The 24,672-nt window shown below is 41.0% G+C and overlaps 2 protein-coding genes across 3 annotated transcripts in view; one reads left to right on the top strand and one right to left on the bottom strand.

Moving 5' to 3' along the window:
• The window catches only part of CIR1 (corepressor interacting with RBPJ, CIR1), a 28,609-nt gene extending 19,057 nt beyond the window's left edge, over positions 1 to 9,552 (bottom strand). The window contains exons 1-7 of the mRNA XM_063116370.1: positions 9,333 to 9,552; positions 5,500 to 5,594; positions 4,743 to 4,816; positions 2,812 to 2,822; positions 2,659 to 2,714; positions 836 to 884; positions 556 to 673 (exon numbers count right to left, since the gene is read on the bottom strand). Of these exons, the coding sequence (XP_062972440.1) occupies positions 556 to 673; positions 836 to 884; positions 2,659 to 2,714; positions 2,812 to 2,822; positions 4,743 to 4,816; positions 5,500 to 5,594; positions 9,333 to 9,404 (475 nt within the window). The 5' untranslated portion in view covers positions 9,405 to 9,552. The remainder of the gene's footprint in view (positions 1 to 555; positions 674 to 835; positions 885 to 2,658; positions 2,715 to 2,811; positions 2,823 to 4,742; positions 4,817 to 5,499; positions 5,595 to 9,332) is intronic.
• Positions 9,553 to 9,600: 48 nt separating this feature from the next.
• Positions 9,601 to 24,337, top strand: SCRN3 (secernin 3). 2 transcript variants are annotated; one of them, XM_063116372.1, is made up of 8 exons: positions 9,601 to 9,768; positions 12,018 to 12,189; positions 13,483 to 13,664; positions 14,594 to 14,793; positions 16,895 to 17,107; positions 19,805 to 19,967; positions 21,286 to 21,466; positions 23,033 to 24,337. In XM_063116372.1, exons 2-8 carry the CDS (start codon positions 12,019 to 12,021, stop codon positions 23,186 to 23,188), a joined length of 1,266 nt encoding a protein of 421 aa, XP_062972442.1. In that variant the 5' UTR covers positions 9,601 to 9,768; position 12,018; the 3' UTR covers positions 23,189 to 24,337. The 2 variants fall into 2 exon arrangements, with proteins under 2 accessions (XP_062972442.1, XP_062972441.1); XM_063116371.1 differs by lacking the exon at positions 9,601 to 9,768 and adding an exon at positions 10,480 to 10,599.
• Positions 24,338 to 24,672: the final 335 nt, after the last annotated feature.

Below are 24,672 nucleotides of genomic sequence, written 5' to 3'. Positions count from 1 at the left end.
TACATTTTTAGCTGTGTATATTTATTCTTTTACATTCTTTTGATTTTATCTGTATGCCGCCCTGAGATCCCAGTGATAAAGGGTGAGATACAAATGTTTTAATAAAATAAATAATAAAATACTTATTCAAAACTATTTCCCATGCAAAGGCAACATTTTATCCAAAGTTGCGCTGTCAAGTGATTTGAAGTGACCAAATATAAGCTTGAAGTGACCAAATATAATGTACTGAAGTCCAGAAACTTATGGTCCTCCAGATGTTTGGGCATCCAGCTTTCATCAGGCCTAGCCAGCATAGCCAATGGTGAGGAATCATAAGAGCTGTAGGCCAAAACATCTGGAGGGGCACAGGTTGACCAGCCTGAACTAAACTTTCATAATTAAACTGCTGCCAAGCTTTTGTAAACCGCCCAGAGAGCTTCGGCTATTGGGTGGTATAGAAATGCAATAAATAAATAAATAAATAAATAAATAAACAAATTGTCCACTTAGGTTTCAGAAAAGATTTCAAAGTATCATTTGACAATCTGATTAAAATACACCTTAAGTGCTTACCTGAGCCATCATTGGAAACTGAGCTTGCATTAATTCCAGAAAGACCAAACAGAGGGCATTCTCGGTCTGTGTTTACATGGCCCCACTTGTGACATTTAATGCATCTCACATTCCGCACCTGAAAAATTACCAAAATTGACGTAATGTTACATTAAATATGTTTCTATCCACTTCTGTCCAATGAGATGATTGCACATTAAAAGTAAACTAAAATATCTTGAACATTTGAAATTCACTTAAAACAGGAGCGGGGTAGGTGGAAAGAATACACAAAACTTGCCTGGATGCCAAATGGCTGATCTCTAATGTTCATGTCATCCTTAGCATATCTGTGAAATGCAACAGAACAAGAAGATATACATTTATATTTGCATAACATTGTATTTGATACTAAGGCATAAAAGAGAGAACCCACCTTATCTGCTGCCAAGTCCCCCTCCCTGCTCTGAATGCAGGTCCAGTGCATTCAGAGATTTATTTTTAATTGTGCCCTGACATTTGCCAAAAAAATTGTTTAATTAATTTTTGGGGGGCCCAGGAACATGCACAAATGTCTTTGTAATTTTTGTTTAAAAAAAGTTTAGTCTTTTTTTGCAATTGTGGAGGTGCACAATTATAGCTGTCAAACTATATAACCTTGTCTTGTCTATTGCTTTGTATGTTTCAGCTGTCAGAGGGAACAAACTGTACTAGGAAACATACAAAGTAATTAACAAGATAGGGCTGAATGCTAGTTTGACAGCCTTTGAGAACTGACAGGTGGTGGTGGGGAAGGCCCCTTAGCAAAGTTACCCTTAAGTTTTATAGTGTGGGATTTACCCTTAGGGGTTCCCCCTTCCTGAGTGTCCCCCAGTTGCTTTAAAGGTGATCTAAGTAGGGTCCACTTAATTTTTGGAGCTCATCTTTTACTACCTATGGAAACTCCGAAATTGGGGTGGCCCCTAAATCACCCTTAAAACAATTTGGGAGAGATTTGAGGAAGGGTGTAATGGAAGGGGGACCCTCAAGGGTAAGTTCCATATTTCACAACTTGAGGACACCTGTGCTAAGGGTGTGATCTGGTTCCATTTCCCCAACCCATCAATGGGTAATTTTTGCACACTGACAGCTGTCAAATTAAGGAAAGAGGATCAGATTGCATCCTTAGCAACCTCATCCCCAAGCTTTGAAGTGTGGAACTTACCCCCCTCCTATTCCACCACTCCCAGAGTCTCCCTCAAGTGGTTTTAAGGGTGATCTAGGATCCACCCCATTTTCAGAGCTCCCACTTGCATTAAAACTGAGCAAAAATTCCTCAAATGAATCCAAAAAAAAAAAGACATTTGCGCACATTGCTGGGGCTGAAAAAATAAAATAAAATTTTCAGGCTCATTTTGCGCAAATGTCAAGGCAATTTTTTTAAAAAAAGATTGCTGAATGAGTGACAGGCCCTCCAAAGTGCTGCTTGGGCACCGGTGGAAGTACTGTCACTGCATCATGGGCAAAACTGCTTGGCAAGAGCAGCAGAAACCCCTTCCCAAGCAGCTTGCCGATGCCCGCAACCCACAATGGGTTGACAGTGTTGAGTTCAGATGATAAGCCAACCCATTGTGGGTACAACAACCCCTAAACCAAGCCCTTGTTGCCCACACACAAGTCATTCTGTGGGAATTGGTCCGAGTTTGCATAACAAATGATTGTTATGTCATGCAAACCCAGTCTGTGTTTGTTTTCTCAATCACAGTCTGTTGGTTTGTTTCTCTTGCCCACTCTCCCTATATCCCAAATGCCTTTGCTGTAGTATTGACATGTAGGGCAGCTGGATGTTTTTGTAGCAATTCTTGCCTGCTGTCTCTGTAGCCTGGTGAAACAACCCATAAACAACCCACAGTTTTGGATTCACAAGTAAAGAATAAGCAATGGTTTAAACAACCCAGCATTCACAACCCAAAAACAAATCATGGGTTCTCTTTCTGGGCTGTCCATGGTTAACAAGTCATGGTTTGTAAGTACAGCTGGGTTCACACAATACATCAACCTAGAATTCAGGCCAATACCAGAAACTAAGAAAAACTTCTTGCTAAGAAAATAACGTTATACAAATAATAAAAGAATAATTCTTACTTTTCACGTGGAGCTACTTTCTGCCATTCAAATTTGTACTCAGTTTCTCCTTCTTGCTAAAAAAAAAGATAAAAACAAAATGTTGAAACAAAATCTAGTTTGAAATATATGTCTAATAAATATAAGCAAAAGATAATTAAATTTCAAAATTACCTCTTTGTTCTCTTGTTTGATTAACATCATAGAATGGCAGGAGGAAAAAAGTAAGACAGAAAATTAGATAAGACATGCTATAGGTATCAGCATTGCAGAAAAACAGATTATTTGATATACTGTACATCTGTTAACAAAAATCTTATTTCACAGAACTCTCATCAACTAAAATTGAGTAAGTATTTAACTTATTAGAAATATGTATTATTTGTAATCATGTAAAACGTAAAGTACAATTTCTAGATTCAAAACTAATTCAGCATTCCTATGTATATTTACTTCAGAGTAAGTCTCATTGAACTTAGTAGGACTAACTTCTGAGTATACCTGCAGAGAACTGTGCTGTAAGAATATTTGCATAGTATTCAAACTCTGAATATACAATGCAGGACCAAAAATAATGATTCAATAGCCTGATTCTATGAGCCACTATGCAAAGGTCCCAGCTTGATCAGGAAGGGACATTTTTCCCCTTTGCCCTCACACTAGGAACTGGCCTAAACAGCTGTACCTTGTAGCTACACTTGACAAGATCCATTATGCTACTCTGGAAAGAGAGAGCTTCCCCCCCCCCACTTCCTGCACAGCACCTTATTAATCTTTTTGCCATAATTTTTGTGAACCGCTCAGAGAGCTTCGGCTATTGGGTGGTATAAAAATGTAATAAATAAATAAATAAATAAATAATTGAACCCCATAAGGTAGCCCAAATGCATCCTGTCCTAACATAAGAGGCAGAAGCCTTTCCACACATACAGTCCCTGCAGTATGACCCATTGAATAGACTGCCCAATATTAATTCCAAATGTTTGCTTTGAATTCTAGAAGTAATAGAATGGCCTATGGTCCACCACATCTTAGTTATGTGTATAAGAACTATATAGTGTCAAGAGAATAGCACTGTCATAAACTTGTATGTATATTTTCTGTCCTTACAGGAAATCTTCAAGGCTATTTTACAGCAACTTGTAAGAAGAGCAATTCGATGCTGCTCCTGGAAAAAACAAGCTGCTGTACCATGAAGCTCTCCTTTTATGAACAGCCTGTAGTTCATAACAGCTCACCCAACTATCCCTTAGAGCAGAGGTGAGGAATCTGCGTTAGCCCACAGCTCCCCTCATCCTTGACCATTGGCCATGTTGGCTGAGGCTAACAGAAGTTGATGTTCAACAATATCTGTAGGGCCACAGAACCATGCTATAGTGTTACATATTAGATAAGAAACACAGGAAGCTCCGCTGAACAAGTCAGACCATTGGTCCATCTAGCTCTATACTGTCTACACTGATAGGCAGCGACTCTGCAGGATTTCAGACAGGAGACTTTCCTAGCTTTACCTTGAAATGCCAGGAACTGAATTTGGGCCTTCTGCATACAAAATATGTGTTCTACCACTTCTCCTAGCTATATGTCTCTGGCAGTTTAGAAGTACTAGTGATTCTTTGGTTGCATATAACAGCTAATGGTGACCAATGTCCTCATGTCAGGCAAGTGTGAGTTGTCTGTGGACTGACAGCAATCTTACTAGTTGGGGAGGTTTGTTGCAAATAATACAAAATGGTTCTAGAGACTTTTACTAGTGTCATATTCACAACAGCAAGTGTCAACAGTTTTGGACACTTGGCCAGCTCCAGGTTTTGGAGGACCCTTGGGAATGGCCGTCCAAAATGGCCCTCAGTAAGTCTACCTTCTCACTGCCGTTGTCACCAGCTGCTATTGCTCCTCATCCACTTTCTCATCATTTGCTAATATTTCCTTGCCTCACAGGCAGAGCGCCAATGAGCACGTAGGCATCTAAAGCTCCTCACCACCACTGTTTTCTGGGCCAAAAGGAGGGCAGGTGAACAAGGAGGTTCAAATGCTGAAGAGGAAGAGCAACCGCCCCTGCATGACAATAAATATCACATGCACTACTAAAGAATAAAAATTACCTTTCTTTGCTCCAGGTGGGGCCTCATACATGAAATTTAGACCATTCTTTACACGTTCATCACCCATAAGCAATCTATATAGGATATTACAAGAAATATAAGAAACATGTATCAATACTAAAGGCATTTTAAAATAAACATGACAAGAATAAACTAGAATTACATTTTTAGTACTAAAAGTATTCCTACACTCGCCAGCTGTATTATAATATTTTCACTTGACAGGTTCATGTCTATTCCACCAGAAAAACTGAGCATATTCTTCACATAAAAAATTAACTTCTTAATCTCTATTTGGTTTTGATAGTGTTTTGACAGTCGTATGGTCTTAGGCTAGAACCTTAAGAAGAGAGGAAAGGAGCTATTAAGAGAAGTGCAGACTCATTCTGTTCATGTAAAGCTCTGTCTAAACCACTCTTATTTTCACAGACTATGGGTAGTGCCTACAGGATTACAAAACATATTAATTTTTAAGGAAAGCTTGAGATTCTCAAGAAGAGACCAATATTATCTATTTACAAGATTTACATTCTAACCCTTCCAACGTGAACATATTACTCACAGCACCTTACAACAGTTAAAATATCACAATGACTTCATTAAACAACATAAAAACAAAATCAATATGTATGATGAAGAAAAGTAACTAATGGAGATGTCCGAAATTTAGTAGCTTATATCTGATTTTTTTTAATTAAGAAAGAAACTAGGCATTAGTTTTATCAAGCAAAATGTAAGGTGAAGTGTCCCCTCTCACCTGTTATCGTAACATTCCTGCTCTTTAACGTATTGCTGCATTAACTCTTCTTGTTTCTTTTTGTCATAAGATATTTTCTGTTCTGCCATCCATACCTAGGTTGGAACAAATGTCATTTCAGTAATATTTCTTATCTAAATTCCTATTATATCCACCTTATGGAATTCCACTGTACTGAAATTCTGTAACCCAAATAAATAATGTACAGCTGCTAACCTATGCATAATCAGTTACATGGTTTGCGACAATATTCTGACATTGAATTCCACCACCAGGACGCAAAACAAATAATTCTACTTTTTCTAGAAATAGTTTACCACCACACTAACTTAGCAGTCCCATTTACTTCAGCAAGACTAATTTCCAAGTAAATATGTTTAGAATTGGGATGATAACCACACATTAAACTTCCCCTAGCCCAACCTCCCACTGTATGCTGCATGGTTGTTGTTGGGGTTTTTTTTTGGGGGGGGGGGGTAGGACATCTAAGTAACTATGCCAAATTGAGATGACAAAAGATTATTTTTTTAAGATTCACAAACTAAAAAGTAAGTTTCTTTGCAAATGGTAGAAAGTATTAATCAGAATTCTTGAAGGATTCAAAGATGAAATACTGAACTTCTAAATAAAGTATGTCTTAACTCTAAAGTCAGCCTTCTTATTAGTGGATTGGGAGGTAAGCAATATAACACTATTTTTAAAAAATGGAAAGGGAAACCATGTAATTACAGACCCAAATAAATTAGTGGAAAGGATGATCCAGGTTAAAATGGTTAAAGTTGCAATCCTATGCCCATTTATTTGAACTCAATGGTACTTACTTCTGAGTAGACATGCAGAGAATTGCACTGTAAACCTAGAACCCACCTTGATATTGCCATTGTTTGCACAAAATAATGTTTTGTCTTACTAAACAGTTAGCATATTTAAGAGGGCGAATAACTGTGTACAATTTGGGTTTTTCAAAAATCTTTTGAGAAAGTTCCTCATGAGATAAGAGGATAGAGCTTGTTATGGTTAATAAAAGAAATAAGAGTTTTGGCAGTATGAGGAAGCAAAAACAAAAACAATTAGAGCCCTCAAGAATCTATATAAGATTGGTGCTATTTAACATTCATAAATAACCTTGAGTTAGAGTTAAAGAATGACAAAACCAAGTCTGCAGGTGATCCCAAAGTACTCAGGATGCCAAAATCTTTTCAAGAATGGCTTATGAAAGCAGACCCCTCTAGATGGGACTCCAATTCTGATCAGCCGCAGCCAGCATAGTCAGTGTTCAGGAATGGCATGAATGATGGTAGTGGTAGTCCAACAACAATTGGAAGACCACAGGTTCTCCACCCCTGGGTCTTGGTGGAACAACTTTAGTAATTGTGAAAATGGAACAAAGTATAATAGAGTCTTCTAAAGGGGTGGGGGTGTATATCTCTCAAGGTGTTACTTGGGTTAAATTTACCGGGCTGGCTCATCATCACACTTTGTCAAATGTGTTGTACACCATGGTCAGTTCCAAACAGGTACTTTGAGCTCAAGGACAGGGCAATAAACAGAGACTTCCATGCTATACTAGAATCTGCTCTTGGAAGTAAGAATAACATATTGCATGATTGGTTGCTATTTAAGAAACACAAGCCCAAAGCCCCCTTTAGCATGTACAACCAGTCATGCAGTTGTTTAGATCTTGGCCCAGGATTTTACCCTTTCGCCACTATATTTACCAGAAACACATGTGGATGGTGCATGACACTTATATATCTTCAAACAAATGTGCATGTAAATTGGGGAAGGGCTTGAGACAATCACAGAGGCACACCCTCTTGTTCATGCATTGGTTATTTCTCCGTTGGACTACTGCAACCTTCTTCTCACTGGCCTTCCTTCTTCTCACACCAGTCCGTTGGTTTCTGTTCACCACTCTGCTGCTAAGATCATCTTCTTGGCTCGCCGCTCTGACCATGTTACTCCACTGCTGAAATCTCTTCATTGGCTTCCAATTCACTTCAGAATCCAATATAAACTTCTCCTGTTGACCTACAAAGCTTTTCACTGTCTAGCTCCTTCCTATCTCTCCTCTCTCATCTCACACTATTGCCCCGCTCGTGCTCTTCGCTCCTCTGATGCCATGTTTCTCACCTGCCCAAGGGTCTCTACTTCCCTTGCTCGGCTTCGTACATTTTCTTCTGCTGCCCCTTACGCCTGGAACGCTCTTCCAGAACATTTGAGAACTACAAGTTCAATCGCAGCTTTTAAAGCTCAGCTAAAAACTTTTCTTTTTCCTAAAGCTTTTAAAACTTGATTTTGTTCTGACTTTATACTGCTAGTTTTACCCTACCCTGTGCCTGTATGGTGCATTCTCTTCCCCTCCTTATTGTTTTATTATGATTTTATTAGAATGTAAGCCTTTGCGGTAGGGTCTTGCTATTTACTGTTTTACTCTGTACAGCACCATGTACATTGATGGTGCTATATAAATAAATAAATAATAATAACAATACAAAGGATGTGGACATACTATCCACACTTACTTCATGTATTTGCTATGAAAAATAAATCCTTTGAGCATTTGAAGTATTGAGTGTCTGGGAGCACACTCAACATATAACTTTGTTTTTCCTCCCCAATACATCTATCATTAATTCTTCCATTCTGCTTTTCACTTGCTTGTTTCTATCCCAAAATCACTAATGTGGAAGTAAGCACTATTTAATTCAATATACTACTTTGTGAGTAATCTAAGAGCGTCAATACACTTTTGAGTAGACAGAGATAGGATAGGATTGCAAAACAACATAAGACAATGGCAGAAAATACAGTTTTTAAGAGAACAATTCTATGCATGTTTTGATAGACAAAACGTCCTACAATTCCCAGCATGCCCAGCTGGAGGGATGCTGGGAGCTGTAGGACTTTTCTGCCTAAACTTGCATAGGATTGCAACTTTAAACCATTAATTGCCAGAATGGTTAAAAATAGATCTTACCCCCCTCCACATATAGTTATATTGGAGGGAGTGGAGGATCAGTGGCCATAAATCCAGGACAGCTGAGGCTAGAGAACAGAAGGGATCTCCTGGAATTACTCCGCAAGCAGCCTTTCCCCACCTGGTGCCTTGAAGATACTGGATGGAACACCTCTTCCAACATGAACCTACTCGTACACTACACTCAACACCTAATGTCCTCCTCCAGGTGCCTACTCCAAGGGAAGCTCGGAGGACGGCAACAAGGGAGAGGGCCTTTTCTGTGGTGGGCCCCCAATTATGGAACGATCGCCCCAATGAGGCCCGCCTGGTGCCAACACTTATCTTTTCGGCGCTAGGTTAAGACTTTCCTTTTCTCTCAGGCATATGTTGAGTTTTAACTGGCTCCAAAACGAGCTTTGGCCCGACTGAGTGTTTAAAAATTGTTTTAAATGTTAGCTGTTTTTGTTTTTAAATTTTGTATATTGATTTTTAACGTTCAGTCCTTTTAATCTATTTTTTAATCTTTGTTAAAGATTATAAATGTAATAAAATAAATAAGGAAGTTGTGTTGGACTACAACTCCTACCAGCCAGCGTGGCCAATATCCTACACATCTGGGGGCGGCGGCCTTGGAGTTTAAGGGGGGCGGGCTTGGTGTGCCAAGGTCCCCCCCATTTCTTCAGAGAGGAAAAGGGCGGCGGCGGCGTCATTTGTGAAGAACTTTGAAAGGCCTTTTTATTTTCCTCGACTAAAAGCTCCACCACACACGGGCCGCCGGCCTGAACCGGGCCGCCTCTCGGTGGCGTGGGTGGGTAAAGAAAAAGAGACGACGACGCTGGTTTTTCCTCCGGAGAAAGCGGCGACAACTCACCTTTTTGATATTGGATTTGGAGGCGGGATGGAAGTCCTTCTTGCACATGAAGTTGGCGAACGACTTCCCCATGATGGCGGCAAGGGGGGTCCGGCGGCGGCGGCGGCGGCGGCCAACCCAGGCAGCTCACGGGAGGCAACGGCCCTTCTCGCCCTCCGCCCCAAGAACGCAGCGTCTGCCTCTGTTTACCCTGTCAGAGCCAAGTTCTTGCTTTGACCCGGGACTTCCGGGGCAGGCGGTGGCGACATTTCCTGCAGCTGGGGAAGGAGGAGGGCCCGGATCCTTCGCCGCCCTTCTCGGCTTCCTACTCTACCTCAGGGCCAGCGACGTCGACGACAGGCGCCGAAGCAGCGCCTGTTTCCCCGCACGGAAACGAGCCCGGCCCTGCGCGAAGGCCGAAGCTACAGAGCTCTCTGAAGCGCTGCCAAGGGGACGGGTAGGCGCTCTAGTCCAGCCTTCTCCAACTGGAGCCCTGCCCCAGATGTTTTGGACTACAACTCCCATCAGCCCCCAGACAGCATGGTCAATGGCCAGGGGGATGGGAGTTGTAGTACAGAACATTTGGAGGGCCCCAGGTTGGGGAAGGCTGCCCTGGTCTTCTCTCTTTCCTACCGTCCCTCTCCTGCAAGCTCTTTATTTTTGTAGGAGAAAGATCCGCAATGTGTTTACTGGTATAATTTCCTGCTTATCCAGCAGACACGGTGTCACAGCGTCGTTTACAAAAAAGAGGCATGTCGTGGTATCTTAAACCAGCCTTCTCCAACTTGGCCAAGCTGGCCAGATGTTTCAGACTCAAAGGCCCATCAGTCCCAGCCAGCATGGCCAATATTCAGGAATGCTGGAAGATGTGGTCCAACACATCTGGAAGGGAACCAATGTGGTGCACTGGCTGCTAGAGTGTTGGACTGGGAGTCGGGAGGTCCAGGTTCTAGTCCCCACTTGGCCATGGAAGCTCATTGGGTGACTTTGGGCCAGTCACAGACTCTCAGCCCAACCTACCTCACAGGGTTGTTGCTGTGAGGATAAAATAGAGAGGAGGAGGATTATGTACGTCGCCTTGGATTGCTTGAAAGAAAAAAGGCAGGATATAAATGCAATAATAACCACCACAACAACCAGGTTGGTCAAGGCTTCCTCAAAGGCTGACCAATTTCTTATTGCCAGCCTTCCCACAACAAGGTACTGTCCAGTTGTGGTGGACTACAACTCCCACAATGCCAGCTGGGAAAGATGGACCATACAGCCCAACACATTTGGAGTATATCAGGTGGGAAAAAGCTACAACACAACTTGCTTCCATAAACTATAGTCCACTCCACATCAACAGATATACAAAGTGTCACCATTAGACTTTATGCATCCGATGAAGGGCTCTCTACTCCATAAAAACGTATGCCGCAATACATTAGTCAGTCTTTCTACTGCCACAAGCTTCTTTGCTTTGTTTTGCGCTAACTACAAACAGATACCTCTCTGCAAATGTAACTGTCAACATTCACTGGGGAATCTCTGATTTGTGAACTTTCACAAACTTCCATCTGGGATTAATTAAGTCCACATCACATTTTCTTAAGACTGTTACAATTTGGGGCATCTTCATGCTTGCTTGCTTTTTTCATCCTGACCTTCACTGTTTTGCTTAACTTTCAGCTTGAAGTAGAGTGCTGGAGAATTTAGAAGTTTGCTCATGACTTGGTGCTATTTTAGTAATAATAACAGCATGACTTTTGGATTCCACACACACACACCGCCCCCAAGAATGGATCAATACCGTTATTTAACAATTTTCATCTGGGATTGTTAGCACATGAATGTTCACACTCGCCAGATTTAGAATGACTGGGGTAACCTATGCATACTGAGAAAAAACAGCAGTCTTGAAAAACTTTAAAGACTAACAGATTTATTGTGACATATTCTTTCATGGACTAGAACAGACTTTATTAGATTTATGAAGAGTTATTGAATTGGCTGATTACATGGAGAAAAACATTGTAAACAGTGGGCCAAAAAGTAATCTGACCTAAAACTCATCATTTTCCAACAACAACAAACAACTTGAAAGAGATCCTGGAATTGCTGATCTAGAATTTATCAGTAAATTTGATTGTAGTGGTTTAGGGTTCAGTCAGAGCTAGGTTTTTCTCTCCCACTACAGATGTAATTTTACTATGCTGATTTATGAAGATTGTATTTAATTCCTGTCAACACAATGGCTTCCATTAACAGAACAGGATAGTAGTGATTGCCTCCTCCAGCTCCTCCAAATCTACTTTAGAGGGTTGGTGGACCTGTTCTCTTACTTTATGCATGAATTCTATACTCATAGGGCGCAATCCTATGCACGTTTAGACAGAAAAAGGTCCTACAACTCCCAGCATGGAAGTCGTAGGACTTTTTCCTCTTTAAACATATTGCACCTTTACTCTATTTATAATACACGTTTTGTGTTGCATCCAGTTTTAGTTGAACTTAAGTCTGATTCATTTCACTAGATTTACTCTAAACAAGATGAATATTGGATACAACCCTTTGACTGCTTTAGGCGCAATACCCACTTGCCAGACCTCCATTGTTGTTTTTCATAAAACTCATGACCTTCTTAGTGGAAACCGTGACTACTATTTCTCATTTATGTAGCACCAGCAGAATGCTAGCTATGTCTCTTATTACATTATTTTCCAGGATGGCTCACAGGTTCATTGAACCTTCCTCCTGCGATACTTTTGTGGCTCTGCCTCCCGCCACACATGGCAGCAGGATCATCTTTGGAAAAAACTCAGATAGGCCCTCCGATGAAGTCCAGGAGATTGTGTACTTCCCTGCTGCAACTCATAATCCAGGAGAAAAAGTTGAGGTAAAAGCAAAGTTTCTAGGAAGATAATACAAGCCATGTTAGGATGTTTTCTCTGTATACCTTAAAGGAGGGATAAGGAAGCAGTGGTGCTCCAGATGTTGTTGGACTCCAATCCCCATCAGCCACAGCCAGTAGGGCAATGACCAGAGATGATGGGAGTTGTACTCCAACAGCATCTGAAGGGTCACATGTTCCCCATCCCTACCTTAAAGAGTGAAGTAGTGAAATAAATACTTTCTTCTGAAGTAAAATCATATGCTGGTGCATTGAAGCAAATTATGAGTGACAGGTTTAGAATGAGAAAGCTTATCCTTAGCAAAATAGGAAGCTGCCTTGTATCGAGTTAGCCCAGAAGTCCTTCTAGCTCAATATTGTTGACACTGATTGGCAGCAGCTCTCCAATGCTTCAGGCAAGGGTTTTCCCCAGCCTTATCTGGAGGTGCCAGGGGTTGACCTGGGACTCTTTGCAGGCAGAGCATTTGCTCTCATCACTGAACCACAGCTCAATAAAAATCTTGGGTTGGATCTCTAGGAACCCTGTTTTCATTCATGCCCACTCCAGCAGGGCAACAGAAAGGTAACCGGGGGCAAAACCTAATATCGAGGCCCTTCTCCTGTACCCTACCCCTGATGCTGACAGTAGATAACATAATATATTTAAGTACACAGAATATCAATGTAATAATTGTGTTATTATAGAATCATAGAATAGCAGAGTTGGAAGGGGCCTACAAGGCCATCGAATCCAACCCCCTGCTCAGTGCAGGAATCCTCCCTAAAGCATCCCTGACAGATGGTTGTCCAGTGGGTTTTGTTGGGGCCTAATCCTTTTTCCCTTCCACTCAGGGCTGTTGCTTGTCCCAACTTACAATCCACTTACAACTTACAATCCATTGCAAGCACTTCTGCTTGCTTGCAATGAATTCTGGGAATAGGCTTCCTATTATTTAATTTATATATGATCATAGGCTGCCTTGTAAGTTTTTTTTCCTAGAAAGCAAGATATAAATCTATTAAATAAAAGAAGTAAATAAATTGCCCACTAACCTTAGGCAATGTGAACACATCCTTTGGGCGCTCAGCCATGTAGTCCCCCCCCCCCGAGCCCCCCATGCCATAGCCCGTTTTGGTCAGGAGGATCTCCTGAAAGCCATTTCAAGGGACACAGGGTTGCCGTGGGGAGGAGGGGTTGGGAAACGGCTCGCACAACTTTGTATCCAACCTCTTGTATGGCATTTGGAAAATGACTTTTAAATTCTTCTGATGCATTTTCTGGAAACATCTTTATTGCAGTGTACTTATATAGAAATTGAACAAGTGCCAGAAACATATGCAGTTGTCCTGAGTCGTCCATCATGGCTGTGGGGTGCTGAAATGGGGGCCAATGAACATGGAGTTTGCATTGGGAATGAAGCAGTGTGGGGGAAAGAAGAAGTCTGCGACGATGAAGCGCTCCTAGGCATGGATCTTGTCAGGTTTGCAGACAATCTGCATTAATTTTCCTAGATGAGAGGCTATCTTATAAACATGCAGAAAATGGGAGGTGACGGGCTGGTCCTGGTTCGTATGTGTTGATTCTCTGATCACTGTGTTATTCAGCATTTGATCATTTGCAGCTAAACGTGCCTTTGAAAAACATTATATTTGAAATGTGAAGGAAACAATTAGCAGTGGTATTTGAAGTGTGATGCTTCTTTCACACACGCTAGCCATAATATTGCTCTTTTACACAAGTTGCATTCATCAAGTGATAGAACATGCATTCAAGCATAGGGCCTTGGATATATCAGGCCTTAAAGCACGGTGATGGATGTCATGATCTTGCTAGAAAGGAAAACAAATGTTGTACCCAATTCTGGGATAGATGATTTTTGCCTACTCCAGGTACTATGAAGACTGCAAACTACTAACTTCTCATAAAGGCATCACTGTAATTGTTTGTTTTTCAATCAATAGAAACAGTCTTATTAAGTAAGTTCAATCTTGAGATAATTTTTGTTCAAGAAAGTACATGCAGTTTTTTTGGTGCTCCAATACTATGCATTTGCATCTATTTGAAGCAGTAGCACCAGCATTCTTAGCTAAATTGCTTTGCTTAGCTATTTACCCCATTCCAACCCATAATACTCTGTTAACTTCTTATTTTTTTGGACACACATACCAGTGCTAGGTGAATGGTGACAATCCCATGGATGCTAGGATGCCATCTTATAGGTTTGGAGATACGTTTTTCTCCATAAAAGCACCTTTTGTGGCAGTAGCTGTGATGAGCCTGAGCCAGGATGAGATACATGTGCAGTTGGTAGAAGGATGTTTACCCTGTTGCAATAATATTCAAATTCAACTTTGTTCTTATAGTTTAAGAAAGGAATCCTATGGAAAGTTAACACTGATTTAATTTCAGGCTTGGACTTGAAAGAGCTGATAGTGCAGAAAAAGCGGTCAGTGTCATCGTTGACTTGCTGGACAAATATGGTCAAGGTGGAAACTGTATGGAGAGTGATATGGGATTTACATACCACAATAGTTTTCTGATAGTAGACAGAAAGGAAGCTTGGATACTGGAAACCTCTGGAAAGTATTGGGCTGCAGAGAAGGTAGAAGGTATGACTAATACCCCTTCATTTGTTTTCAAGTCTTCTTGTGCTGCTTGATTGTTTGTGCTGACGAAAGTGGCCTAATTCTATAATCATCACTCCTCTTTCAGCAGAGACTTATCAAAAAATGATTAAACTGGTGGACAGTAATAATAATGTAGATTTATGTTACATAAAGGCCTGATTCAGATATTATGGGAAACCATTGTTTGGCTGTCAGGCCATGCCTTCGACTTACACGCTTCTTCCTCCCATCACACGGTCTGAATTTCCTCCAGGAAATATCTAATGTCAGAATTGGGCAAATTATATTTACTACAATTCTGATCTGGAGGCAAACTATGGCAAGGATAGGCACCAGCACCAACTAGCATTGCCAATAGTCAGAAGTGATGGGTGTTGTAGTCCCAAACATCTGGAGGGCACTAGGTTGGCTACCCTTGTTTTACAGTAACTATAATGGGCTGATGTGGATATCACAGCAAACTATATTATTGTGAATGAGAAAGTGAGGGACAGTGTGCAAGGGGAGGAGGTAGAACACAAATAAAAGGCTTGGACCTGGAAGCCAAGCCATGATTTGCTTGTGATGTCTGAAACAGGCCAAACCATAAGAGGTACAAGAGATGGGTCTGGTAGACCTGATTTCCAGGAAATACTGAAATATTGAACATAAGGTTCAGCTATCTTTAAAAAAAATCAAAATGGTAATATTCTGACGTATTAGAAACTTCGCATTGCAAAGCAGTGGTGACTGGTGGCCGCTGTGGCTGGTGGTGCAGTTGACGGATTGCACAAACTCCTAACCCCATAAAGCAGTAATACTCTCTATTTTTCAAGTGGCCGTCTGGTTCCATGAACTGCTGCTGAGGCCACTTCCTGAACAGGTCTACATTGCTTGCTCTCTCACCTACACATTCAATTTCCGCTCCACCTCCAGTAGCTGTGCAGTCCATCTTTGCAGCTAGCCAATTAAATCTAGCTGGAGAGCCAGGTCCAAAGGGAGGGAAACAATGCATGTGGGGCAGGAGGTGACAGTTCTGTCTTCTTATCTTCCACACACTCTGGAGCAGCCATAATCAAGCCTTCCTGAAGTAGGATTTGAGCAGCAGCAAAAACAGCTGCAAATTTGGTACCCACAGTTGGTGCAGTAAAGGATCCTACACTGAACAGGCCAAGGTTAAATATTGGTAACTGGGCTATTGGGTATTGCCAAAATAACAGAGCAGCTTCCCTCTCCTTTATTTATTTATTTAATTTATATACCGCCCCATAGCTGAAGCTCTCTTTTGTAATAAGCACCTCGCTCCCAGTCACCTAAATGTTCTGTTTACTTACTTGAGTGTAAGTGTGTGTGGCCTCGATTTGGATCAGGACCGTGGCGTTTTGGTAAGGGGTTTTAAGTTCTTCCCTCTCCTATTTTCAAACTGCAGTTACACACACTGGGCAAGACAAAATGTCTTGCCAATTCCAATGAGGACATTTCTTTCTTTTTTCTTTCTTTTTAACCCTGAGACCTGGTTCCATTTTGCAAGCAGCAGCCCCCGCTTGCTCAACAGAGATTTAACACTTCCTGGGGCAACGCGAAACAAGCGGAAACTTTCTGGAACAAAGCGGGTGGGTGGAGCTCACCTAAGGGAGCTTTGCCAACTGGTCCCATTCCAGAAACGAGGGTTTCGACTTGTTTTAGGGCTTGCCTCTGGGAGCACTAAATCATCGTTGTGCAAGTAGTGGCTGCTGCTTGTACAATAGAATCAGTGGGCCTGTCTGCTTGCGGAAGGAAATCAACAGTGGGCCCTGCTTGTGGATGGACACGGTTGGATACTGCCCCATTGTAAGAGTCTTACATTTGTTTTATAATAATTTGGCACATACTTGTTGTAATGGTTGTTCTGCTTTTGTTAGCTGCCTTAAATATGCCAAATAGAGAGGCAGGATATACAATATGGCACGGAACAAATACATCCACCTTGTGGGGGGATTAGTTTGCTTCCTGAGATCTCTTATAATTCAGGAGCCTAAATGTAAACAATTTTTAAAAGGTCAGTTTTATACAGAAAACATTTAAGAAATACAATTAAGAGACTTGTTTTCACACTTTTTAACAGAAGGGGTAAGGAACATCTCCAATCAACTATCAATAACAACTAAGATTGATCGTGAGCATCCAGAAGTAAGGAGTTATGCTACAAGCAAAGGGTGGTGGGATGGCAAAAAAGAATTTGATTTTGCTGCCACGTATTCATATGTAAATACTGCCAGAATGACTACTACAAGAGGCAGATTCTGTGAAGGCTATAAACTACTGAAGAAGCATACAGGTACCTTTGTTGAATTACAAGGGACTTTACTTTTGTTTGTTTAGATAATTGATTAAAATATCTCCTTGTAATAATAAAGTAGAGCCATTGAGAATGTGGACATTTAATTTTATGAGTTATTAAGTAGACATGGGTTCAAAATGTTAGATCTATTAACTTTTTTTAACTTGAAGGGAGCGGAGGAAACATATATTATAATAGTACTGCTTTCAACAAGGACTTTGTTCACTGTCATCCTAAAGGTACTTTAGCTGCAAACATCAAACTGCATAGCTTCTGGAATAATCATTAAAATCAACAATGACTGTGTATTGTTGCTCATTGTAAGTAGTTTGATCATTCTAGCTTAAATATCTCCTAAGGTTTATTCTTATGTGCATATGAAGTGTACCACCAGCTGCACTTTATGTGGGAAAGTGTTTCTAATGGCCCTTATTATGGAGCTTACATGTTTGAATCAAAGGTCATTTGTAACCCTCCCCTCCAATATTTGTAAGTGGGGGGGGGGGAGGCAACATCAGACATGAAATTCCTGATACAAAACATAGTGTAATCTTTGTAAGAGGACTATACCACTTCAAAACGTCCTTATGACTCGGGCAATCAACTATCATTCCTCTGCACCAGTGGAATTAAACATTCTTTCCAGACTTAGGTTGCATCCTTAAATCTGACCTGCAATGTCACATTCATCTCCCCCTGTTAACATCTTTTTGTTGTTTACAATATCTATCTAGGTTAGTACTTATGTTTCTCCCTTTTGCTTCCCCCCCCTCTCTCTTTCACTCACTTGTGGCAAACTTATTACCCAGTGCTTTATCAGTGGATTCTTTACAGCAATGCTACTAGCATATAAGAATAGTATTGACTGCAAGTACAAAAAGCTCATTCTTTAGAGGAAGGCTCTATATTCTGCTTTTTGGCTCAGTCAAGGCCTACACGATAACTGAGTGAATCAGGAAGGAAGCCATACTTCCCCTTAGCTACTGTTGCACCTCTTCATGCTTTGAGGGCCTTGCTTTAGAGGAAGGGTTGTAACAGCACAGATCCTTAAAGAATACTGCATTATCTTTTGAACACTTCCAAATTTTGTGATTCTTGTATCAGTCATTAACTTGGCATTGTTTGCTTACTACATGTATATAAAAATTGCATGTAAAGTCACGTATGCGTTGGAAAAAAGAATTAAGCCCAAATAAAATTGCACCCCTCTGTTTCAATATTCATTCTGCTGAGCCCTACCACCCCCAATTGCAGCAGTTATTCTGTGCTTCCTAGTGGATTACTTACAGCTATAATGCCCCTGTGATCATGCAAATCCTACATTCATTTGGGGAATTGTAGGTTCTGAATACAGAACATTTTTAATACCTGTCTAATATGATGGCCTTGTTGAGGTTCTATCAGTGTTTTCACTCTCTAAATCCCCATTTTTCAGGGACTTACCTCAGCTGGTTTTAAGTCACACCAGGTGTTCAAGTTATCAGTCTGATGCAGTTTAAGCTTCTCCATTTTTCTTAACTTACCTTGAGGGAAATCATTATTGTAACTCACTAGTGTCTAAAGATCTTACTTTCTGCTGTTTAAAAAGAAATCTTCTAAAATTGGCACAGAGGATTTGTTTTTAATATTGAGATTGATGTTCTAAAATGGACAATGGGTCTTCTAAATTTATTAGTGGGGGGGATGTTGAAAACTTAAATTGGAAAACAAAGCTTTTCTGTGGGGGGGGGGAAAGAAAGAGATGGATTCTTACAGATTAGACAGGCTATAACCAAAGATCTGACTGGTTATTTCAAGGCAATCTGTAAACTTGATCCTTCCTCACCTCTGCCACTCTTACCCATCTGTACCTCTTACCTTTGTCCATTCTTTCTCCCAGTTTTCGTTCCCCTCTTCTTCCCTTCTGCTCTTCCTTTCATTCTCCTGGAGCAGGTGCTTTCCCAACATTGCTTTCCTATGTCCTTGCTTCATCCTACCCAGTTTTCCCTATAGGAACTTCTTGCCTGCCTTCCTCTCAGAACCCCTTCTGACCGGCCTTCTCCACTGTGACAGGCAAGCAGCGGAACCAGCCACTGCAGGAGGTTTTATCACTGCTGTCAACTCTACAAAACCCCTTCATGGATTACAACAGCCTTCCCCAACTTGGAGCCCTCCAGAAGTTTTGGATGTCAACTCCCAGCATTTCTGTCCATTGACTATGTTAGCTGGGGCTGATGGGAGTTGAAGTCTAAAGCAAAATCCCTTAATGAATTACAACATGGGGGCACCAGGTTGAGGAAGCCTTCATTATAATATAGATAAAAAGGAACTCAGTTTCCCCCCCCCAACATCACAGTTTTGAGAGTAACAGAATTGCAAAAGCAGATCTCTTCCCTCCACCTTCAAGAGATGATTTATGGGATGCTGTATCCGCACTGAGGTAGCTCTTTCCTGCCCCACACACAACCAGAGGGAAGGAATGGATGTGCTCTGAGAGGACAGCAGCATTTTTGTTCAGTAGTACTTCCTGCTTTATTGAAATATAATGGTGTAGCCATCTTTCTTTCTGCTGTTCCTGCCTTACATTTTCTTAATAGTTGCTTAGCTTATAGCAAACATGCATATGGGTTTTGAATTGGTGCTATTTATATCATTTTACTGGTTTAGTTAAGAAGCATTCATTTTGCATGAAGACTAATGTTTTGTCTTACACAGGCAGTATAAAAGCTGAGACAATGATGACAATCCTTCGGGATAAGGAGAGTGGCATTAATATGGAAGGCAGCTTTATGACCACTGGAAGCATGGTTTCCATACTCCCTCAGGAGCCTAGCCTCCCTTGCATTCATTTCTTTACTGGAACTCCAGACCCTGACAGGTGATACAAATAATTTGTCATCAAAATGAAATCCTAATGTACCCTTTCTTTGCACAACTTTCTTCTTTGTGCAACTTACTTTTAGCATTCTGAACTAAAAGCCCCCAAAACGTCTTGGTAGTCCAAAGACACACCATTCCCGAGGACCCTACTTCTTGCACAGATAGAGAGGGTCTGTTACAGCCAAAGAAAAATCCAAGAACAAAAAACACAGCTGCACATTAGATATTGGTTGGGGTCCAGATTCCATCCCATGCAAGTGGAAGGCATGGTGTGGACGTGCAACAACACCCCCCTCCCCAATTGTGTGATGTCGTCTTGCTGGGTGCCACAAGTGCTAGGCTCTTGCACAACGCATCATGTGCATGTTGCACTACCACTTGCGCAATGATTCCGCGGGACTCTGTTGCTGCTATAACTATTGTGCAAATGCATATTTAGGTCTAGCCCATGGTCCCCAATGCATTTTTCAAGGGAAATGTTTAATGCTTCAACAATTTCTACCAAGAATCATTATTATATTTAAGAGATTTCTAGGCTACCTTTCAGGGCAGAAGTCCTTCAAAAGCAGCTTACAGCAATAAAATCTCATATAATAAAAACCCATGCAATGATAAAACAGCAGGCCTAGGCAGTACTAAAATGTACAACACGGTTGCATCTACAAAGCAGAACAGTCCAATAAAACAATCTGGGGAAGGACAGAGAAAATAAGGGTGTAACCCTATGCATGTTTAAAGAGGAGAAAGTCCCACATCTTCCAGCACTCCCCAGCCAGCCATGTTGGCTGGGGAATGCTGGGAGTTGTAGATCTCAACATGCACAGATGCCCCCCTAAGTCTTCAGGGCTTTCCTAAATGCTTGCAATGATGAAACTTGATGGAGACCTGATGTCAACTCATTCCAGATGTGAGAGGCCACTGCAGAAAAAGCCCTCTCATATGTACTTGCCCACCTAACGGCCTTCAAAGGTGGGCCAGCAAGAAGAGCCTCAAACATTTCCCTCATTCTGTTCAAAAATTTCCTTGGAACATGCTGGAAACCATATCTGTTGTGCAACTGTCTTTTTTGTTCAAGAACCTATTCTCCTCTAATGGTTAAGTGCTCCCTGATTTTAATAGACCATACCGCTGGGTGTATTTAAGATAACTGGCTTGAGGAGTTAAGTCTACCATGGGATTTATGTTGAATAAACATATAAGATATTGTAATATTGATGGGTTAAGTACTTTAAACTCAAGGAAACCAGGGGAAAGAATCATCTAGTGTACATTTGTGCTAATTTTCATTTAACTTGGAATTTCATTTTATTCTCTAGGTCTGTCTTTAAACCTTTCATTTTCGTGCCAAATGTTACTCAGTTGCTAAAAACCAGTTCCCCGGTGTTTGGCCCTGAAGATCCGGTTAAAAAGCAACCACGATTTCAGACTAAGCCAGACAGAAGACATGAACTCTACAAAAAACATGAAAGTGCAACTGCCATGATGGAGTCCTCCAAGGTAGGTTGATTTAAGCTAGAACTGTGTAGCACAAAGTGCATTGGTATTAAAATTAGTTCAAGGTAAAGTTTTTTGTATGTTGCGCTACTTGAATAATGCTGATGTAACTTAACACTATGTATCACTTAACTCTTGTAGATGAGGAGAGGCTGCTATGGCATATAGTCTTTCAGTCAAAGGATCAAACATATTTCTTGAAAGGTCAAGAGGATATATGCACATGCTACTCTAGCTCGTTTCCTAGGCTCAAGCAAAACCAATTAATTCCCAAGAAACTTTTCAACGTGTGCTTTTGCATGGTAGATGCTCCTAGCAGTAGTCACATGGTCTCACACGGAACATAGTGCCGTTCAATAGTACATCAATATCTTTGATTTTACATGGGCAGAAAAGGATGTGGTATGACACACTGAAGAAGGGTCATGGGTCTACTTGGCATTGATGTCTTATCTGCCCCCTCCCCCCATCCCTACTGCTAGCACTGTATTTTGCACTGCCACTTTCACTTCACTCTGCTAATGCAAGTTAAGCTATATAGGTTTGTGTTATATACACAGACAGATGACTGGGGGAGTAAGTAGAGTAGAATCAACAGGCCTACGGGGAGGGTTAAGAACTCATCCCACGGATTCTCCCCTACAAAGCAAACCCAGGTAGTCAAGTGCCACTATACATTTGGCATTGGAACAGGGTAACCCAAAACTAAGGTTGGGGTTTATATAAATCAGGATGGAGAATGTGTGACCCTCCAGATGTTGTTGGACTGCAACTCACATCAGCCCCAGACAGGGTTTACAATGAATACTGTTTTCATCTTCTGCAGCATAATTGCCCATAGAAAACAATGGAGGAGCCAATATTTTAGTGTAGCTGTGACAAGACATCATCTTCTCTCTCCTTGGGAGTCATTTATTTTATTTTATTTTTTAGGCATTTAAAAATCACCCTGATAGTCCATTCTTACCATATTATAGGTGTTTGTGTGTGCAAGAGTGGTTTACAACAGCTCTGCAATACAGTGCAGGTTGGAAGTGAGGCTAAATAAGGGTCTATAGCAACTAGAAGACATTCAGGCCGTGAGTCTTGCAATTAAATCTTATCGTCAAGAACCATTGAGCCCTGGAATGTTAAGTGTGGTTAAAAACACAAACCTAGAGGAGAGGCAGGGAAGGAATTGAGCTGCTTAAGACGCTAGCTGCTTATTGTACGATCTTGAAAGGAAAGCATTGTAGGGGTAGGCGTAACCTCTCCCCTCTGCTATATAGCAATCCAGCACTTTGGTTCAAGGGGAGCTACCAGCTCTCAACCTAAGCTCTTAACACCATGTATAACATGGCAAAGGTGTCGGGAGTCCTAGACAGCACTGTAAGGCTGCTTCTCAGGCTGGCTGCCCCCGACAAGAGCACTCTTAGGGGCTACACTGCAACATTTTGTTGTAGATCTCCACCTATATGGAATCCTAGCACTAGAGATGGGTGTACTGTGGCATGAACTGCTTAAAATGGTTAGACGTGTTCTGGTTATGTTCAAGTATCATCTTGTTTTATTTTATGTATTGTTATATAGGAAAAGGGTAAAATGATAATGGATCAAATTCGGAAGCTGGAGAAAGAGAAGATTAATGTGATGGAGAATATTCTACAGAATGGATGCCTTGATGTTGATCGAGCCGTTAGTCTCTTCTCAAACTGCATAGAAGATGAAATCCATGCTTATGCCTAAGAAAATATTTGGAGTTATTTAGTATTCTCAGCCGCTTATGCCATTTTGTTCTTTGCCAAGTAGCATTTAGTTCTGGCCAAGTAGCATTTAGTGTGTGTAATCAGACTGGAAAGGTAGGAGACTTTGACATTAGGCTTGTGGAATGTATGTACTAATCATTATCACTTTAGGCCGGGAGTGGGCAAGTTGCAGTTCTCCAGATCTGAAGTCTCCAATATGGCATCCAACCAATATGGACTCCTCCCTTGGCACCCACCCCCGGATTTTTATTTAAGATATTGTAATTATTTTAATTGGAGAGGTTGGCATGCCACAGAATGAAATGCTGCCCTCCAGAACTATCTTCATTTGGATTCAAAAGAGTAGTTTTGTATTTTGGAGATCAGACCCCACCTCCAGCTTGTGGAAGTTAGTTTCTTTTCATCTCACCAGTCTGCATTCTGGGAGAGGAGTGTTTTGTGGCTGGCCGTGCCCCTGATACCATCCATTTTATGAATGGGCATGCCACCCCCACACGGCAGCCACTTTGTGAGAACACCCACAACATCCTCAAAATTCCAAATGTGCCCACTAACCCAAAAAGGTTCCACCCCCCCTGCTTTAAATGTTTTGGGCTACAACTTCCAGCATCCTTACCAGCATAATGAATGGTGAGGGATGATGGGAGCTTCAGTCTTAACTAGTTGCCCACTTCTGCTTTATGCCAACTGTTAGCCAATAGGCTGTTATTCTTTACACACTTACCTGAAAGTAAGCATCATTGAATTCAGTAGGACTTATTTCTGAGTAAACATGTATAGGATTGCATTGCCCGTGATGGAGCGTTTCCCTTTGTTTTCTATTAGTACTTCATGCCAAGTTTTATGTACACACGGACACAAAATAAACACAGTGATCTTTCAGAGTATCCAGTAAACATAAGCATGGATGAAGTAATATTAGACTAAAAATCTAGCTGCACAGAACACAAAAATAAATTTGAAGAATTCACACTGTACACTGTGTGCAAATCAATCTAATTCTATACTAACAGTTTACAAGTTATTTTGTTAGCTAGAGGAAACAAATTCAAGTCAACTGTAAAATGCCAGAGAACATTTCACAACAGTATTTCAGACTTTAAAAAATAAATGCACTGTGAAATTACAATGGATATTAAGTTTGAATGTTATGCACCATAGCACTTGTGATTTGTATATTTTTAAAGAATAGTGTATGAAGGAGTGCTCATAGTATTATTTTTTCTTACAACTGTGGTGAAGGTGTTATTGCAGGTTGAATTTGATGCTTACTGTGAGAAATACCTTGCTCCCAGTATAGGTAGAATGGTTTTACATTAAGGTTTTGAACTTAGTAATGGCATTACCCTTTACATTGTAATCCATATATTTTTGAGACTGAAGTCACATAAAATCTAGTTTCTCCATAGAAATCTAAAACTGACAGACAGCCCTGGTTTATCAGGATTGAGCAAGTGTGCTCGT

Source organism: Elgaria multicarinata, chromosome 2 (assembly GCF_023053635.1).
Source record: "Elgaria multicarinata webbii isolate HBS135686 ecotype San Diego chromosome 2, rElgMul1.1.pri, whole genome shotgun sequence".
NCBI classification, from domain to species: Eukaryota; Metazoa; Chordata; class Lepidosauria; order Squamata; family Anguidae; genus Elgaria; species Elgaria multicarinata.
The sequence above is the reverse complement of the archived record's forward strand: the minus strand, read 5'-3'. Positions and strand labels throughout refer to the sequence as shown.

What these genes read in the sequence shown, in the direction of transcription:
- SCRN3 (XM_063116371.1), top strand. Translation starts at nt 10,547, where the DNA reads ATGCCAGCTGGGAAAGATGGACCATACAGCCCAACACATTTGGAGTAT. An exon ending in GGCTGCAGAGAAGGTAGAAG is followed by an intron (nt 14,794 to 16,894) that starts GTATGACTAATA and finishes ACTTTTTAACAG; the next exon opens with AAGGGGTAAGGAACATCTCC. An exon ending in ACTACTGAAGAAGCATACAG is followed by an intron (nt 17,108 to 19,804) that starts GTACCTTTGTTG and finishes TGTCTTACACAG; the next exon opens with GCAGTATAAAAGCTGAGACA.